This window comes from Theropithecus gelada, chromosome 4 (genome assembly GCF_003255815.1).
Source record: "Theropithecus gelada isolate Dixy chromosome 4, Tgel_1.0, whole genome shotgun sequence".
In the NCBI taxonomy this organism is placed as follows: Eukaryota; Metazoa; Chordata; class Mammalia; order Primates; family Cercopithecidae; genus Theropithecus; species Theropithecus gelada.
The window spans coordinates 55,996,042-56,016,117 of NC_037671.1; the positions used below are offsets into that span (position 1 = coordinate 55,996,042).

A 20,076-nucleotide genomic window follows, 5' to 3' on the forward strand; every position below is an offset into this window, starting at 1 on the left:
TGTATGTAAACAGATTATATCCCCCTCTTTTCAAGTTTTACTTGATGATACATTTGGTTAAAATGTGCAGGAAAAACAACTCTTTCTGGATGAGTAGAATCTTTGATTTTCTGTGGCACAAAATATCAATCCCAAGAAGTTGAATGATCCTCCGTCATCTGGCCTAAGTTCTTTTTTTCTCAGCAGATTTACCTTTTTAAAACAGTTTTCCCCCCTAAAATTTCTATTACATTTTTTAATAAAATAGGACTTATACTGTACACATATACAATTTTACATATCTTTTTTCACTTAACCTTTAAACACAGTGTTTATTATATTATTAAATAATCTCCGGAAACATGATTTTTAGTGGCCATATAATAGTTCATTGTATGCATTTGCCATCCTGTGTTTAATCATTCCCCTATTGTTAGTTTCAGTTCGATATCTTTTTTCTCTCGTCATAGTTGATCTTTCCCTCTGCAGTACCAACCCTGCTCGGTCCAGCTCTCATCAGTTCTCCATCTGCGCCATCAGTCTGGTCCTCCCATGTCAACAGCTCATCCCTTCAGTCAAGTTACCAGTAAAGTAATGCTGCCCTGATCCATTTTACTTTTAGCAAAAGCTTCTTTTCTCCAAGTGATTGCAGTTGCCACTACTAGTCTGATCCACCCTTCTGATCATAGCGCAATACAGAAAACATGCCTGGTTTCTTGGTTTTCAAAGTGATTCACCTTTGAGCTGTTTTAATTATGGGGGTCACCCTTGGGGCATTTATATCTTTGTGTAGGATCTTTAATGGTGACAGCTTAATAATGCGTGAAAACACCTTGGAAACATTAAAATATACCATCAAATGAGGGGATAAATTTATTAGGGGAGGCCAGAAAAATTAGAGAAAGATTTTGAATAAATATTTTGAGCAAAATAAATGTAAGCATCTTTATTATACATGCTCAAGCACATACATACTAACACTCAGTGGAAACTAATTTGCTTCTCTGAAATTTGGTCATGCAAGGAAAGGAGTCAGCACTCTTTTCTTTGTTGCATAAAGAAAAGGGTACTTGTGCCTCTGAAACATGAACCTATTAAAAATTCTATTTTAGAGCAGGACAGGCTTTTTTTCCCCCTGTGATCTATTTCATGTATTTGTCTTCTGGGCAAATAGATGGGCAGGGAAAAATATCTCTTCAGATTATAGAAGAAATGGTTAGTTTTATTTAGAGATTAAACCCTTTATCTTATTTCATATTTATTGTCTATCACCTGGCCTATTAGTACATGAATATAAACTTTCTATTTTTTGAATCAGTATTTCAAATTCTTAAGTATTTGTGATTCTCTTGAATTCCATTCTGTGTCTGTGAAAATTGTTTAGCATTAATAAAATTCTAATTCCCAGTTGAACAGTGTCATCTTTTTGAGTTTCTCCAGGACTGTCCTGCTGCTCTGTGATACCTCCCGCTTTGCCTTCAGAAACTAGACCTAGCTGAGCCTTTTTTCTTTGTATGCCCTTTTGCTGTATCATATTATAAACTTGTATCAAATTTTGTCTTCTGCTTTCCCTGTTTCTTTCAGCCTTCCCTTGCCCAAGGCTTTATCTGGATGTTTGTTTTGTCTCTGTGCCCCTGATCCTCTAGAAGTTGATTCATTCTTATCTGTCTAGATTTCTTGCATGTCTACCCTCTCCATCTGGATTGGATTGGCAGTAACCCCACTTATGTGCTCTCACATGTAGGTTTCATTAGCATGCTCTTTTCTTCCGCTCGCAACTTGTCAATCAAGATGGAATCTGACAGCGTTGGTAATTTTAGTAGTTATTTCTTTCCTAGCTTACCCTCCCACCTCCACCTCCAGCATGACTTAGTTTTGGTTAGCTGATTAGATTGTAGTTTCACACCAGTGTTTTTTGTTTACCAGGTAGTTATCTAAGGATTTCTACTGTGTGATCCTCCAGCATGGCTCTGTTTGGGAATTTTTCCTAAAGAATATTATTAACTGGTGTGCAGTATCAGGAAAGCCAGTAAAGTTACTGGACTTCAGACTTCAGTTTCCTTATCTGTTAACTAGAGATAGAAAACAAAACAAAACAAAACAAAACTCTACCTCACTTGGTTATAGGGATTCAGTTAAATAAAAGTATCTGTGCCTGTAATCCCAGCACTTTGGGAGGCCGAGGCAGGCGGATCACAAGGTCAGGAGATTGAGACCATCCTGGTTAACATGGTGAAACCCCATCTCTACCAAAAATACAAAAAATTAGCCGGGCGTGGTGGCTGGCACCTGTAGTCCCAGCTACTCAGGAGGCTGAGGCAGGAGAATGGCGTGAACCCGGGAGGCGGAGCTTGCAGTGAGTGAGCCGAGATCGTGCCACTGCATTCCAGCCTGGGCAACAGAGCGAGACTCTGTCTCAAAATAAATAAATAAATAAATAAATAAATGTATCTGTGTATCCCCAGCCCAGTCTTTTGTTATTAATAGGAAGTCCTTCTTCATTCATGTCTACCAATTCTGTGCATTTTTTGACATCTTTATTAAGATATAATTCACATACCATACGATTCACCCCAAGTGTGCAATTCACTGGTTTTTAATAAAGTCACAGTTGTGTAACTGTGTTGTGCAACTATTCTAAATATATTCTAAATAGTTGTGCAAATATTCTAAAATGACCGCGATCAATTTTAGAATATTTTCATCACCCAAAAGAAACCCCATATCCATTAGCAGTCATTTTCCATTTCCTAGGCAACCGCTAATCTACTTTCTGTAATTTTTTGCATTTTAACTTCATGCTTAATGTTATATTGTGTGCTAACAGGATTTTCATTTTTCTTTTGGAACATGGAAAGTATTTTGAAATGCAATTCTATAATTTTTAGAGCTACAAAGAGCCCTTTATCATTTAATACTTATTTTTTTCACAAGGAAACAACAGGACCAAAGAAGTTAAGTGATTCACCCAGGGATATTCCTATTCCACACCTCTACCAAACACACTGACAAAAAGTGTGTCATTCACACTTATTTAATATTTATGAGTGTTTGCTAAAACCCTTTCAAACTCAAATTCTGGGTGTGAGATATGATTGTTTGAATTCTCTGCTTTAACCAAAGTAGTTATTTCACTATTCTGTGAATCTTTCTTGACCTTTTCTGTCTATATCCTTTTTATATATATAGAATCTTAGCCAAAGTTTATTCAGTATATTATTTTCTCTTCTAATTTGCTTTAGAAAAGTCATTACTCTGTAATCAATCATAGCATTTTGTACATAATGTACCCAGTTTTCATGTGTGTTCTGTGGCATATCTGAGGTTTCTACCTCATTTAATCTACCAATTTTTTCCCACCCTCTCCCTCTTTTTAATGTGATTTTTGCCATTCCTTCCATCTATAAATGAAGATGATTTCTCTGCTCCCTTAAATATGGCTGACTTTGTGACTTGCTTTGACCAATGGAATGTGGCAGAAAGGACAGCATCATGCAAATTTCAAGCTTAGGCCCCAAGAGTCCTTTCAGCTTCTGCCATTACCCTTTTGGAATGCTCTCTGAGAGCTTCATATAAGGAAGCCACTGTAGCTTAAGGGAGGAGGAGGGACAGAGGCCTTGTGGAGCACAGAGGAGCTCTAGCTGACAGCTGGCACTAACTGCTAGACATAGGAGTGAGGCCAGTGTGGATCTTCCAGCCCTTCTGACACTAGCCAAATGTGGATGCGTGAGTCCACATGAGAGCAGCAACGCAACTGCCTCACCAACTCACAGAAACGTGAGACATAAAAAAAATCCATGTAGTTTTGAGCCACCAAGTTTGGGATGGTTTGTTAATGCAGTGAAAGCTAACTTACATGTGTAGGTGTCAGCATTGTGGCAACCTTGAGATGATTAAAGAGTGTAATCCATGTGAAGTGTTTAGCTTACTGCCAAACATAGAGTGTCCCTCAGTAGAGGTTAACTGCTGTATTATTATCATTATCATTGTTGTTTTGGTTATAATGGTCACTTCTCCCTCCTCCTCCTCTAGATCTAATGCCATTGCTCTTTAATATTGTTAACTTTGATGAATTAAGTAATTGGGCGTCCTTGGTGCTAATTGGTATCTTCCTTCCTGATTAGTAAGTAGTCTAAAACTTTAAAAAGTTTTTTTATTGTGAAATAAAACACATTTATAGAAAAGAACTTAAAGCATAAATTTATAGCTTACAGCAAATTATAAAGTGAACATCTGTCACTGCCATTCAGGTTAAGAAACTGAACATTACCATGACTCCAAAAACTTGTATCAAATTATGTATTCTGCTTCCATTGCATGCTTTTCCTGATCATAATCCTCCCTCTTATATCTAGAGGTATCTACTAACCTGATTTTATAAGAGTCACTCTTTGCTTATCTTTTTGGGTTTTATTACCTCTGTATGCATCTGTAAAATTAGTTCAGGTGATTTATTCAGCATATAAATGAAATAATATAATACACATTCTTGTGTGCCTGGCTTTATTCACTGAACATTATCTCTAAGATTCATCTATATCATGACTAACAGTAAGCTTTCATTTTCATTGCTGTGTAGAATTTCATTGTAATAATGTATAATACCTCTATCAAATCTACTATTTATGGGTGTTTGGGTTTTTACAGTTTTGGGGTATTATAAATAATTTTTTCAAGCACATTTTGTATATGTATTCTGGAAAAATATATGTGAGAGTTTTTTTTAAAAGATCTATACCTACTATAATTTCTGGGTAACAAAGTCACAGTCACTTTTTGCAAGTCTCACAGAAAAAAACAATGTCAGATGACACAAATGATGTGTATTGTGCATTTTACCTTGAGATTAGAACCGTTGGTTTACAACCACATACAGGTGGTTGACCAAAAAGGCAGTCTAGGTTGATGGGGACAGGAGTGGGGATGGGATGAGAGTTATGTAAGATGAAAAGGGGTCAAGATTTATGTGATAGGTTAGAATGTCTCCAGGAAGGAAATCTGTGAGTAAATTTTGTGTCATTATAGTTAGGAGTCCCACAGTTTTTCAGGAATTAATAGCATTCTTTACACTAGTTGTTCTCCATGTGAATCTGTAACAATGGTTTATGTTTTCTCTATATTACGGAGGAGAAGTTTGGGCAGCTGAGGGACAATTGACTGATCCTTGGCCAAATGATAATAAAAGGGGACACAGCTCTTCTAGGACTGAGATTTTCATTGTCCCTTTCTAAAAAGCAGAAGGGAGGTACTAACACTCTACCAAAAAAGAAGGAAAAGAATCTTGTCAGAAATGGAGAATGGGAGAACATTTATCCAAATTAAAGGCTGTATCTACTGAAAGCAATGGTGGCTATAAGAAGATGGGTGTAGCATAACAACCCGAGGCAATTTGGGTTCCTTTGCATATAATTGTACAGAATGTGCTCTAAGTGGGTTAGTGAGCTATAATCAAACATGGTAGAGTTGAAGAACGGTCTCTGTGTGTTCTGTCACATGGTTGCACTGCACTGAGGCGTCCTGCCAAGACGGCTACAGGAATTGTTTTTCATGTGCTCTGGCTGATCTCAAAGGCAAGGCAGAAGGGTTGATAGCTTAGTGAGTTATTTTTCCTGACTCACTGAGGAAGTTGAATATTTGGGAATTTAATACAGTTTCGCTGGCTTGTGTTGATCTTTGGATACCGTATTAAGATCACATCAGGATAATGAGAGAAGGATTAAGGAACTACTGGTTTCATTTGGGATCATGTCAGATAGGGTTGTTTTTACATCTGGCAGGTACTTCCCAAGTTGAATAAAATAGTATTTGTGACAGGCTGTAGTGGAGGATGCTGGTAACATGCAGAACCAAACCTTAAATTTGCGTGCTATTATGACTTCTATTGGATGTGAAGATTTGTAGGTTATCGTTTCCACAGATGTAAAGTGAACTTATTATTCACATCTAAGTACCTTATTGTCTTGATTTCTTGTCTTATTTCTGAATGGTCCCAGAATGTATGGAAATGGTGATGGGTTTTGTAGTTTTGCTATTATGCCTTTCCTGGAAAACAAAGTGAGCTTTTCATGCTTGAGTAAACACATTGATGTATTATGAAACTGTCAGACTCTGAACAATTGGCATAAGCTCAATTATTCAAATATGTGACTCTATTGAATGGCTTTTGTGCTGGCTGATGCTTTAGTACAGGCAGTATAAAGACGTTTTAATATCTTTCCTTAAGAAATTAAATCTCAACTGCATGAGTAAAGAAATCCAAAGGATTAGTCCTTTAGTTGAGCACTTTCCTCATTATCTTGTATAGCTAATTGGTAGCATTCATTTGCTGAGATTTATAGTTCATTTTATTTTTTAAAAAAATATGGTTTTTAAATTAAAAAGTCATTCACGCATTATCCTTGTCACCTAACGTAACTGCTTTTTTCTTCTTTGTTCTCTTCCTGTCAGTCCACATGCACATATGCTTTTTAAATGTAGTGTATCTGCAATTTTGTTTTCTTTTTTAGTTATATTTGCATGGTAAATCTTTTTCAAGTTCTGTGGTCTTTATAATATTTATTTTTATTGTTGCATAATATTGAATTATTTGATAATATGCAATCATTTTTCTTCTTTGAAATGTATGTTTTCTAGTTTTTTATTTTTACACATAATAGTGCAAAGATGTATTTGTACATTATTTTCAGTTATGAGGACAGATGCCCAGAAGTATTTCAGTGGACTTGAAAAGATTTCTTTCTTTTATGTATTGCTCAATTGCTTTCCAAGAGGCAATTGTATGATTATATAAATATGCAATCTTTTTTACCCACCCAAAAAAGAAAGATGAAGACTATTAAATGTTAGCATCCTACAAAATTAACATTTGGAGTATCCTGGAATCTCAGTAGAGACTTCTTCATTTGTAAATTCAATTTCCATTTTTAGAGAGTAATGTATGCAAATAGTTTAAAAAATCTAATAAGCTGTTTAGTGTGACAATGAAAAACAGCAGCCTCTTGCCTCCTTCCCCACTCCAGTGTCTGGCTTTTGACTATTTCTGCGAATATTTGCCTCCATGTTGCTAAATGACGTACTTTTGCGGCTTGATTTTTTTTCCTCTTTGAGTTATTTATGGATTTCTTTTTATGGAAGATGAGGCTTTAGTTCTTATAGTTTCTTTCCCATTCTCAATATTGACATAACATAAATTTTGGTTTTACCAATATAGATATTATAATGTTATGACTGTAAGTATTGTTCATAATCAGATTTTATATTATGATTATATGTTCTTTCACTTTATATTTTCCCTGGAATTAATAACCCTCTTTCCTTTTGCTTGCTTTGTTCTCTCTATGCCTATTTCTGATTTATCACCAAACATACTGAAAGAGTTGTAAATCTCCTTTGATGCTTCCAAACATATCAGATAATTCCTCAGGTGTGTTTTTATTTATTTTTTCAAAACTTCCCTCTGGGAGCTGTCATATTTTGCTCCAGTGTAGATGGTTTGCTCTTGGGGCCTGATGTTCAAGCTACATCTTGGAATTCCCTTTATGATTTTATCCTGGGAATTTCCTTTGCCTTTCTCTGTTTTGTTGATTCTCTGTTTCCTGGATCTCAGGTTGTTTTTCTTTTAAGTTTATTTACATATTTTGATGGAGTCCTGAGAAAGGTACAAGGAAACTAAACTTTTTGATACCATGTGTGACTGAAATGTTTTTATTCTGTAATCATACTTAATTGATAGTTTGGCTGGGTATACAATTTTAGGTTGGGAATAATGATTTTTTAGGAATTTTGAAGGCATTGCTTCATTGCCCACTTACTTTCAAGGTTCCTTTTGAGTCCAGTGCCATTCTGATGCCCAATTCTTCGTTATGATCTTTTTCTTTTATTTCCTGTCTCTGGAAGCTTTTAGAATCTAATTTCTGGAGTATTCCTTGGTATGTACTTTTTTATTCATTCGTTTTATTGGTTACATGGTGGGTCCTCTCAAACCAGAAAAAGCATGTCCTGCAGTTTCCTGTATTTCTCTCTTTGAACTATGAATTACTTTGTAGTACCTTGTGAACTGGTCCATTCATTTTCCTTTCTTTTTTTCTTCCATTTTCCCATCTTTTCATCTTTTTATTCCACCTTCTGAGGACTCTACTCACTTTATTTTTCACCTCTTTTATGGGATTCTTTTATCAATGCTGCAATATTTTTCACTTTCTGAAAGCTTGTTTTTGGTTCTTCTAATTATGCTTTTTATGGTGTTGTGTTGCTTCATCTGTGATTTCTCTGAGGATATTATTTATATTTTGGTTGAGGAAGTTTTTTTCTGCTCCCTGCATCACGTTTGTTTCCTCTGAGATGTGGGGTGTGCGTGTGTGTGTGTGTGTGTGTGTATGTGTGTGTGCGCGCGCGCACATTCTCTTTCTTGCATGTGGCAGTGGAGATCAGGGGAGGTGGGCCTGTTTGGAAGCTCCTTGTGTTGGTGAGGCATATAACCTGAAGCTTCTCTATAGGAAGATTGGTGTCTGCAAGTCTGTGCTCATGCCCAGGAGCCGGGCTGCGGGGAGAAGAGAGGGCAGGATCTTACTGACCAGGCTTTGACTCAGTCCCCTGTTTTTAGCAGGGTTATGTTACCCCTGCCCTCAGCTGTGCTTAGCTCTGTTTGGACTTACCTCTTCTGGAGAGGAAATTTCCAGGCTCCTGCCTGGCTCTGCAGGGTAGAGAAGAGAATATGGCAGTTTAATTGTTCTTTATATAAATTTTCAATCAGTTCTCCTTTCCTCAGAGGTACATGGACCTAGTTTCTTATTGGCTACTCACCCCACAGGCTTAAATTCCAGCTTTGTTTCGATTTGTTGGTTGGTTACCATTCATCCTTCTGTTTTCTAGCTTAAAGGATTTTGTTGCATATCTAGTTTGCTTTTTGTACTCTTTCATTTTTTGTCTTCATGGGCTTATTTCACATTATATTTATGTTCATGTGAATTCCTTTAGTGTCATTTTAATACAGTTTTTAAAAAGTGTGGGGAAAGAGCACATACTCAGTCTGCCATGGTTGATGGAAGTATCCAGTGCAGACTTTTTAGATTGGTCAAATATATATTTTTTGCCTGCACACATTTGTGGGATATTTATTATACTTTCTGATATAATAATTTCTTTAAAAAATGTCTTTTAAAATATTTAAAAAATATTTTAACATTTAAATATTTAAAAAATTTTAACATTTAAATATTTAAAAATATTTTTAAAATGCATTTTTATTTGTCTATTTTTATGTGTCTATTTAGCATTGCAGATTTAATGTCCACTTTCATAAGTCAATATTTCTGTCTACTGGATAGCTTAAAGGAGTGACTGTTCTTCTCATTAAGTTGCTCATTAATTTTTAAAAACCTTTTATTTTGAAATAATTGTAGATTGATAGGAAGTTCAAAAATAGTACTGAGAGGTTCCTTATACTTAGTTTTTCCCAGTGGTAGGATCTTCACAACTACAGTACAGCCATCAAAGTTAGGAAATTGATGTTGCTACAATCTTCATTAGTTTTTAAAAAACATTGTTTTACATTTCATAGTAGCCCAAAAGTTTATGATACAAACACATGTGAAATCTATGTTAAACTCTTTTGTCTTTCAGCAATTTTTCCAGCTAGTCAAATTACGAAAGCTTGGACTTAGTGATAATGAAATTCAGCGGCTCCCTCCAGAAATAGCAAACTTCATGCAGCTGGTGGAACTAGACGTGTCTCGAAATGGTAAGAAAGATTCCTCTTGGGTTGGCCATTTATCTCTTCAGATGCTGGGAGTGTTTTTAGTAAATACAGCTAGATAAATATTATTGGAGGTGCTTTCTCTGATAGTTATGTGAAAACTGTATGATTCTTGGGGTGAAATTAATGCCATTTTTGAATAGGTCAGTTAACTTATAGGCATTTTCCAAAAAAAAAATTTCACGACGCAAGTGTTAGGAGACAGCTTTCTCCAAATAAGTTCAATCTGATTCCTAGAGTTAGAGAGTGGGCTGGGAAATCATTTAACCTTGTCCACTTATTTTGCTGAACATGGTACTGAGGACTGGTGGCACGGTTCTTGTCCAGTGCTTGGGTGCTGCTGTGGCAAGGGAAACCTGCCCTGCGGAAGGGTTGGTTCCTCTTGGCTGTGTCTCTGTTACTTGGTATACTCTCCCTGTAGTGAACAGACCTGCTTGCATTCAGGCATCTTCTGTCTTCATTTGTTTCTAATTAGGCTGCTGGTGGTTTTGCCCACTTCAATTTGTGTGGTATATTTGTGAGTTGATTTTTATTTTCAGATCCCACTATTGATTCATTTTTATTGAACATTTGAATAGAGCATCCTAATAGATACCCCAACGGGATACTCAAATGCCTTTCATTTTTAAATGGGTACCTTGGTTTAACCCTGAGTTTTATACCGCTTAGAGGGCTTCCCACATGGGCTGGTATTGCTCCTTGTTATAGCATATTTGATTTATTAAATTAAAGTAGCAGCTCCCAGTGGTCCTATCTACTGATGGAATTCAGTTCTTGTAAGGACCCTGGTATAATTTCCTCACGATAGTCTCAAATATGGTCCGAATTATTTATTGAAAAGGTAATTCCTTTATTTATCTCCTATTACATCCCTGATTTATTTTGTGTTTTGCTTTTGCTTTCCTACAAAAATCTGTAGGTTTCTTCTGAATCGATTATCTTTAGGTCTGTATATTTCTGTCTGATATTTTTGACAAAACCCCCAGGTCCCAGACATAGTATTCTTTTGTGGATCATTGTTATAATGCAGCAGTCAGTACTTGGTCGGAAATATGGTGAAGAAAAAATGATTCCTCCATTCTGCCAACTCCTAATAGGTTTTAAATTGCTGTTATCTATTACATTCCATAAATTAGAAACTGTCTTCTGGCTTAGCCATGTGATCGTGACATACTTTTATTTTGCATGAAAATTATTTCTTACTTTGAAGGTACTAGAAAAAGTAAAACAAAACAAAACTTTTTTTTTGGGAGAGTGTCTTGTTTTAGATGGCTTATTTGGTTGCAGGGAACCCAGATCTACCTAGGTAAAGTGGATTTGATTGTACGGAAGCAGAGGGTGGAGGGAATTAACATATACCAAAAGCAGTGGCACCAAGCTTGCATTTGACACTATCTTGAGGGTTTCATGGCCTCTCTTTTCCAGTGTGTCTGCGTCTGTTTGTGGGTTCTCTGTTCTTCCCTCCTCAATGACCTGCTCTGTTGTAACTGGCTTGTGGTGGCCTCTTTTTTGTGATTTCTTTTTACGTACAGTTTGGCTTTTGCCCCTGCTGCAGCATTTGTTTGCCAGTGAAGGATTTCTCAGTGAAGAATGGTTGACCCAACTTATCTTTTTATGCCAACTGTAAGACATAGAGTACAGGTCAGGTTACCAGCCACCCTGAAGGTTGGCTGCCCTGGGAGGTGGATGGCAACCAGTACAAAGCATGGCCCTGCCCCTCAGCTCAGAAGGTGTTGATGAGCAGCTTCGCTTACGCTGGAGTATGGGGTGGGGTGGGCATGTGGGGTCTGGCCAGGCCAGAATTGCTCAGAAACTAGTCTGTATAATATTTACCCAAAGTATATGTGATTGAAATGATTCTCTTGTCTTAGCAGACAAGTTATATCTAAGTTATAAACAATGACTAGCTATTAACTCTGCAAGGAAGCAGTGGCTTTGTAAAATGGTCACAGAAATCACAAAATCTGAAGAAATACATAGCAATTTTGAAATGGGGATTAGAGATAAACAGAAATACTTAAGAAAGACGAAAAGTTTTGGCTCTCACTCTTTGAGAGGAAGGAAACCATACAGCTCAAAAGTTCCCAGTCCCGTGATTAACTCTAATGGGATGCTCAGTGGAAAGTCAGAACTGGTCAGCCGCCAGTTTTACCAGTTCCCACATCAGCTCTTTCAAACACTTGTAACTAGAAAGTAGGGCTCCATGCATCTTCCCATGTGTCCGCTTTTACCTTCCAGCACGTTGATAAAAGAAACTTGTCTTTCACTGAAGGCAGTATCAGAACACAAAAATGTTTCTGCTCCTTGAGACACCTACACTGCTTTTTTTAATTTTATTTTTTCCCTCAGTTTCAACCTTTCCTTCTGCAAGTGTTCGAGTTTTGTGAAGGATCCTGCAGAACATTCACCTTCTTACCCAGCTCTCTTAGAAATGCTGAGAGGGAGTTAACTGTTCCCTTCCCTTCTTGGCAGAGCCTGGCTCTGGCTCAGTAGCATGATGTGTGTGGTGGATGTAGGGGTAGAGGGGAAGACAGCATGGAAGGTTCGGGGCTTTCCCGGAGGTTGTTAAAAGAAAGAATGAACCTGGGCTGGGTGCAGTGGTTCACGCCTGTAACCCAGCACTTTGGGAGGCCAAGGCGGGGGGATCACGAGGTCAGGAGTTCGAGACCAGCCTGACCAACGTGGTGAAACCCCGACTCTACTAAAAATACAAAAGTTAGCCAGGGTTGGTGGCACGTGCCTGTAATCACAGCTACTCAGGAGGTTGGGGCAGGAGACTCGCTTGAACTTGGGAGGTGGAGGTTGCAGTGAGCCAAGATCGTGCCATTGCACTCCAGCCTGGGCAACAGAGCAAGACTCTGTCTCAAACAAACAAACAAACAAACAAACAAAAGAAAGAATGAATCTGTGCAGATGACAAAGCAGAAGAACAAGGTCACTATTTACTGTAACCAACAGGTATAGGGGTCTTAGGCCATTTCTTGGTCTGGCAGATCTCAGTATGCTTCCTGTCATTTTTTGGACAGATAAAATCATATCAATCTGAATACCCTAGGCAAGTGAGTAGGCAAATAAAAGTCACAAAGCCTGCAGCTGGAGAGTTAGTGTAAGAACCTGACTTTGTACAGGTGCAGACATTTGTGAGGGTTTGTGACTGGTGCCTGGAGGCCTGTGTGGGCCTCTGGTCTTCTGTTGCCCCACCTGACAGTGCCCACTTTCGGATCAGAGGCTGTTCCTTTGGGTCCCTGCCCAGCCTCAGTGGTTTGTAGCAGGGTTATAACCAGGGCTGGCCACAGTCATGGTAGGACCTTCCTTAGTTCTTGATTTTGCATTGCTTTGACCAGGGAGGGGAAAGTCCATTGGATTAGTGCTTGTCATACTTCAATGTGCAAGGAATTATCTGAGACTCTTGTTAAAATGAAGATTCTGATGCAGTAGGTCCAGAGTGGGTCTGAAGATTCTGCATTGCTAAGAAGCTCCCAGGGAATGCCAACCCTGCTGGTCCCCAGCCACACCAAGAAGGATCTTAGACATCACCACCTGCAGGCTTGCTGCTAACTTTCTTTCAGCAGCTTCCTGTGGTTAGGAGCCCACATTCACTCCCTTCAGGCACCCCTGCACCCTCCCATGGAGGGTGGGAGATCTTCCGGTCATTCCTGGGTAAAGGGTAAGATGCTAGAGCTGACTTTAGCTCAAATTTGCTTTGATTCTAAAAGCAAAACTAGACCTTTCCGGATGTTTCCTTGCTCAAGTGAGGAGAAAACTCAGGTTTTGCGTTTCTCTTTAAAGAGGTTTGTAAATGAAGAGAGAAGTTTTTACAGGCTCATTTTCTGGGCCAAGAAGAACTGCCAAGACCTTCAAACACTGACTTTTGTGGCTTTGTTTTCTGACATTTCAGGAGCAAAGTCAAGGGAATTGTGTGCTGTGTTGGAAAAGAGAAGCATGAGTTTAGGGAAAAAGAGGGCAGTGCTTATGGATTATCTAAACTGCAAGGATTTTTTTTTCTGAGGGACAAGTAGAGAGCTTTGGGATGAGCACAGTGCATATGGTCTCTTCCCCAGAATGACTAGATGTGCTCAGCAGAGAGGACCCTGGCTCGGAGCCCTGGCTCTGCTGTCAGCACGCGGTTGACTTTGGGCAGGCCCCTTCTGATGCCGCTGGGCCTTGTTTTGCGGAGTGGGATAAAACCCTCCTCCCTGTATGTGCCCAGTGAGAGTCGAGGAAAGCGACACACTTCTCATGTCTTAACTTGGTGGATTTTTTTTTAAAACAGGCAAATGTCTAAAATATATATGAGAAGAAAAAAAGTAGGTGTTTCCCCTAAACATAGAGTAAAGGATGATTGGAGTATATGAACTAGATATCTGAATTTGCTGGTAACATTTTGTCTACAAAAAGTATACAGACTTAGAATTAAGTTCTGCAGCAGTTTTCTGTGGTGAAATGCATATGCTTCAATGCTTGGACCTTATATCTGCTTTCTCTGCTCACTGATTATTAGCTGCTTGAGGAAAATGACCTCTGATTGTGTGAGAAGTGGTATTATCTCTTTGTGTGAGAAGTGGTATTATCGCTGGCTGCTTGAGGAAAATGACCTCTGATTGTGTGAGAAGTGGTATTATCGCATAGTAGGATCTTGCTCTTCAAGAATCTAGGGCAGACTTTCTTAATGCTTCATGATTCCTGCCTCAAGGGTTAGTAATTTGAATTTTATAGTCTATACTGTAATTTGACTTACATCACAGTACTATATCATTATCCATTTAGTTCAGTTTTCCCCAAATTGTAAGGCGTATACTACTAGCACTGCTAGAGATGATTTTAACTGGTGCTGCAAAACAGCAATTTTAAATTTTGAGTCATGGTGAGAAAGTTATCCTTTTAGTTTCAATTTTGTTCCTTTTGGATTGCATCTGTAAAATTTGATAACACTATATTGTATTTGCTACATTTATCTTTTATATCTAGTAGTGATAATAGCTTTGAATTCATGTTAGTGATTTAAAACAGTTTTCTTCCTTTAAAAATCTCATCCAAATTTTAAAAGTCAGTTTAAAAGAATGAGGCAAATGATAAAGAATGCAGGGGCTACACCAGGATGGCAAAAATTGTGAAGGTGGAATAGAGATGGCTGAAGTTAAGGAAACACTTGTCAGTATTAGCATAATGTGCCAAAGAGATCATGAATCTATTTCTCTTATGGGGCAAATAAAACTGCAGATAGAAAAATCATATCCAGAGACTGCATGCCTTCACTAATTATTTTGTCAACTTGAGTTAACAAGAACTTAAAGGTAAGACAGTTTTAGTATAATCATCACTAGCACCAGGACAGCACTGCAGACTGAGTGGACTGCCTACCAGTGGGGACATTGTCTCATCCTCTTCTAGAGGCTGGACTTCGAGTGCATGATTGGGTTAGTTGTCCTCTGTCTAACCACCAGATGCTGATCCATGTTTGGTCTATAGTTATGGATTTGTTTCATAAAATCTGAAACCAATCTCGAAGCCTGCTGAAATGCAGAAGTACCACGATAGCATCAAATCGTGGTACTTCTGATTATGCCCTGAAAAGAGCTCGTTCTGGCAAGTGTAACTCTAGTGTGGTTAAAAGTCCTCCTACTTAGTTATGAACAAGTAACCTTTTTTGTTTGTTTGTAATAACTATATACACGCATACCAGAAGTGTGGCGGAAGCAAGTTTTTACCCATGTGGACTTCAGACTTGCCACAGTTAAACCATTGTTCTCTCCTTTCTTGCTGCTGAATTTGGGCCCAAATTTAGCACTTTCCTGAGCAAACTACCCCAGTGACTGGACTTCATACGTTACAGTAGGAGAGTTTCGTTGTCACTGTCATGGTTAAAATATCACAGGAGACATCCAGCAAAGGGAGCACACCTGTATGCTCACTGTACCTTAGGTTGTGCTGGCTGGACAGTGTTGAGCCCAATGCTTGCATTATTGCTTTGCAAGTACATCCGCTTTCCCATTGTGAGCCTCCTCTCTGCCTTAACTTTTACCTTCCCTTTTGTTAGGAAGAAGAGTTAATGTAGAAAAAAAAAATCGCCTTCTACACACGTTTTAGTTCCAGATAATAATTACCTTTAAAGTGGGGGTGAAGAGGAATCAGGCTTCTGTGATGTTTTCTAATCACCTTTCCATTCTGCAAATTTCAGCGAGCGTTGTTTAAACATGAAGATATGGTTTTCATTTCAAACGCTGAAAAAGTTGGGATAAACTTTATACATGCATCTCTTTTGATGAGTATATTTTACACTTTTTACCTGTTTTCTTCTTGCCATTCCATAGTCCTTTTCTGTTCCGATCTGGAAGGGTCTTTTTGGTCTGCCTTCTGAGGGTCAAGTGATCTTCCTTCCACTTGCTTTGTCAGAACGTATATATGGAAGAGTAAACTACTGTTCCTCTTTATTCTGTTAATATTGTTAATATTCTGTAATCAGAAAAGTTATGACTGATGAATAAGTTGTAGGCTTATATAACTTTTTTTCTTTTACTCTTTTTTTTTTTTAAGACGGAGTTTTGCTCTTGTTACCCAGGCTGCAGTGCAGTGGCGCCATCTCGGCTCACGCCAACCTCTGCCTCCTGGGTTCAAGTGATTCTCCTGCCTCAGCCTCCCGAGTAGCTGGGATTACAGGCGTGCACCACCACGCCTGGCTAATTTTGTGTTTTTAGTAGAGATGGGGTTTCTTCATGTTGGTCAGGTTGGTCTTGAACTCCCGACCTCAGGTGATCTGCCCGCCTTGGCCTCCCAAAGTGCTGGGATTACAGGTGTGAGCCACTGCACCCGGCCTACGCTTTTTTTTGTTGTTGTTGTTGTTAATTAGCAGGTTTCTGATAGATCCGAGTTTGAGAACAACACCTTTGAATATGTTTTTAGGTCAACAAGTTCTTCATTCAGTTACAGGTTCTCTAAATGTTTTGTCTATTTTAAATAGCTCCTTATCTTCCTACCTCCATCCCTCCCTAGCTCATTCATTCACTTTATCCGTATGTGCTACGCTCTGTGTTAGATCTTGGATTTTCTAAAACAATGGCAGATTTAACCCAACAGGCTAAGTTATGGAAGGAAAAATAATTGCAGTGGTTTCTCCTGAAATAAAACAAAACCCTAACATATGGGATGACAGTTTCTGCTCACTTTTTAATTAGGCAGTTTCTGTAGGTATCAGGTTGATGGTTTCCAGCCACAGTGCTGGCATCATTTTGATTTTGAGGCCACCTATTTTGTTATGTGAATCTGGCTGAGCCAAATGGTGCTGAGGCTCCAGGCAGCTGAAGGCTGGATGGCATCTTTTGGTCAGGATGGTGACACCAACATGCTCGCACCACTGCAAACAGTGCTGTCCTCTTACTGAGCTAGAAAAGACAAATCTTGGAAAGGGACTTGAGCCAAGAGGGAAAGAGGGAATGAAAAGCAGTACTAAGAACTGCAATTTGAGGATTAAATATAGAAATGATATGATTTTTAAATTAGCTTTTTAAGTGTTGAATAAGTCCTTAATCTAACTAAGATGTCGGCTCAAAGTGAATAATGAAAATGATTCTTAAAAACATAGTGGTGTGTGACTGTTGTCCCAGCTACTTGGGAGGCCAGTTTGAGAGGATCACTTGAGTCCAGTAGCTTGAGTTTACAATGAACTATGATTATGCCAGTGTACTCCAGACTGAGTGATAGTGCAAGTCCCTGTTTAACAAAAAAAAAAAAAAAAAAAAAAAAAAAGATTCTGTATTCTTTTCAGTTTGAAAAAGCCTAAAACTCTGGCACTTTAAAAAATGCTTACAGTTAACTGTAGCTCATAATAAGACTTTTTTTTTTTTTTTTAACTTCAAGCAATATTTATTGAGTACTTACTAAATGTAAGGCTCTATACTAAATTGTTCTATCCCTTAAGGAAATAACGAACAACTCTACAGGCACAACAGACAAATATAATGACTATTATACTATGGTATAAATGAAGTGCTCATTATGTTCGGAAAAGTGTCAGTAACTAGGATCAGTAGCAACTGATGTGAAAAAGACATGAAAGAAGAAAAAGGCATTTTGGATTAGATGTTGGTAACAAGCAGTGTAACAGTTCTTATACTTTGGCAGCAAATTTAGAGGGAGTCAATGAGTGGATTTCTCAGTTGGGTTGTCATTTGTTGTTTGTTACAAATTTATTTCAAATGTTTGTTGTAGCTTTATGGAGTCAACAATATCATTAAAAATGCAAATATCGTAGTGCTTCTCTGTGAACTATTCACTGAAAAATTTAAGGTTCTCTCTGAGACAGATTTATTAGGAATTGATTCATATAGTTATGGGGACTGAGAAGTTCCAGGATTTGCCCTCTGCGGGAAAGCCAGTGGTGTAATTCCAGTCCGAGTCTGAACGCTTGAGAACCAGGGAAGCCAGGGGTGCAAATTCCAATAGAAAGGCAGGAGAAGATGCCTAGTTCAAACAGGCAAGCATGAAGCAAAAAGGGGCAAATTCCTTCTTCTTCCATCGTCTGTTCCATTCAGGTCCTCAGCAGATTGGATGATGCCCACTACATTGTAGAGGGCAGTCTACTTTATTGAATCTACCAATTCAAATGCTTATCTCATCCAGGAACACCCTCACAGACACACCTAGAAATCAATACTGTTTTAATTTGGCATCATGTGGTGCAGTCGCGTTAACACATAAAAGTAACCATCACACCTAGTAAACGTAGACACCACAGACACACACACAGACACATAGACACACACAATCTCGTTACACTTTAACAACTTCCTAGTGAGTAGCATGTTTATAGGAAACTCAGATGCCTGTCCAAAGAGGACCAGGTAGCCTGCCTTCCCACAACTGTACATAAATGCATAAACCTAGACCTAAGTTAACATAATTGATGGCCACTGATAAGTTAATAGTTACCATAAAGCCTATGCAAGTGTTTGTGACTTTTTTATTTGAAGTTTTAAAAACTACATTCTTAAAAAATATGTTTTAGAAACTAGAGGTTTATGTTTGAGGAATCCTTGAAGTCCTTCGCATGAGGCAATATGTCATCGTCATAAGTGTGTGAGCCCAGGGATCACTACCTTGGACAGATTACTTAATCTCTCTTTGCCTCAGTTTATTCATCTGTAAAATGATTTTAATAGCACCTACTGTATAGAGGTGTTTTTGACCCTTAAAAGAGGCTGTGCATGTAAATACCTGCACTAAATTAGAAGTACGCTTTTTGTTAGAAAAATTAACATAAACAACTTAGAGTAGTGCCTTGTGTAGAATGAACATTCAGTATAGGTGCTATAATTCTGTCATCTTTCATTTTGGATCATGAAAATCTGAACTAAGACTGAGAGGACTGTCCAAGTGAGAATACAGGCATGAGGGATAGAGTGATACAGGTGAGTTTTCGGCTCAAGATGTCTTCTAGATACTGTGCACCATATGCCAGCCATTGTTCTGCTTCACCACATGTATCATTTAATCCACACACTAATTCTGTGAGATGCTATTAGCATCTCAGGGATGGCTGATGAAGAAACTGAGCCTTAAAGAAGTTGTCATGTGCCCCAAATCATACTCCTAGTTAGTGATGGACCTGAGATAAGGAACCCAGGAGGAGTGGTGTTTTTCATTGTTTTTGGAGTTTATTGAAGATAATAAAGGCAGATCTAATTGTTTTATTCTATTTTGAGAGAAAGGATGGACAGTGTATAGACTAGTCACCCTCTGAATTTGAAGATAAAAAACTGGAAAAAGTTATCCTAAGACATTTAAACTTGCAAAAAAATCCATGAAACTACTAGTGAATAAATTCAACCACCTGTAGAAATGGCCCACCCTAAGAGGTGGTGTCCTTGTTTGGGCTGCTATTACAAAATGCCTTAGACAGGATCATTTATAACAAGAGAAATGTATTGCTCACAGTTGTGGAGGCTGGGAAGTCCAAGATCCAGATGCTGGCAGATTCAGTGTCTCATAAAGACTTGTTCTCTGCTTTACAGATGGTGCCTTGTTGCCATATCCTCACATTGTGGAAAGGGCAGGGGAGCTCGTGTTACCCCCTTCTGTTTTCTTTTTATTGTTCCATCTTCTTCTAGTTGAGTGTCTTTTATAAAGGCACTAATCCCACTCATGAGGGTAGAGTCCTCATGACTTACTTCCCAAAGGCTGTACCCTTTAATAGTATCACATTGGGTATTAGGTTTGAACAGGTGAATTTGGGGAATACCAACATTCAGGTGGTATTACATAAATAACAGGTGGTTCATAAATCTTTTTTTTTTTTTTTTCTGAGATGAAGTTTCACTCTGTTGCCCAGGCTGGAGCACAATGGCATG

General features: G+C 38.3%; 1 protein-coding gene across 1 annotated transcript in view; it reads left to right on the top strand.

Moving 5' to 3' along the window:
• Window positions 1-20,076, top strand: part of LRRC1 (leucine rich repeat containing 1) — a 129,709-nt gene that overhangs the window by 37,025 nt on the left and 72,608 nt on the right. The window contains exon 3 of the mRNA XM_025384322.1: window positions 9,601-9,718. Within this exon, the coding sequence (XP_025240107.1) occupies window positions 9,601-9,718 (118 nt within the window). The remainder of the gene's footprint in view (window positions 1-9,600; window positions 9,719-20,076) is intronic.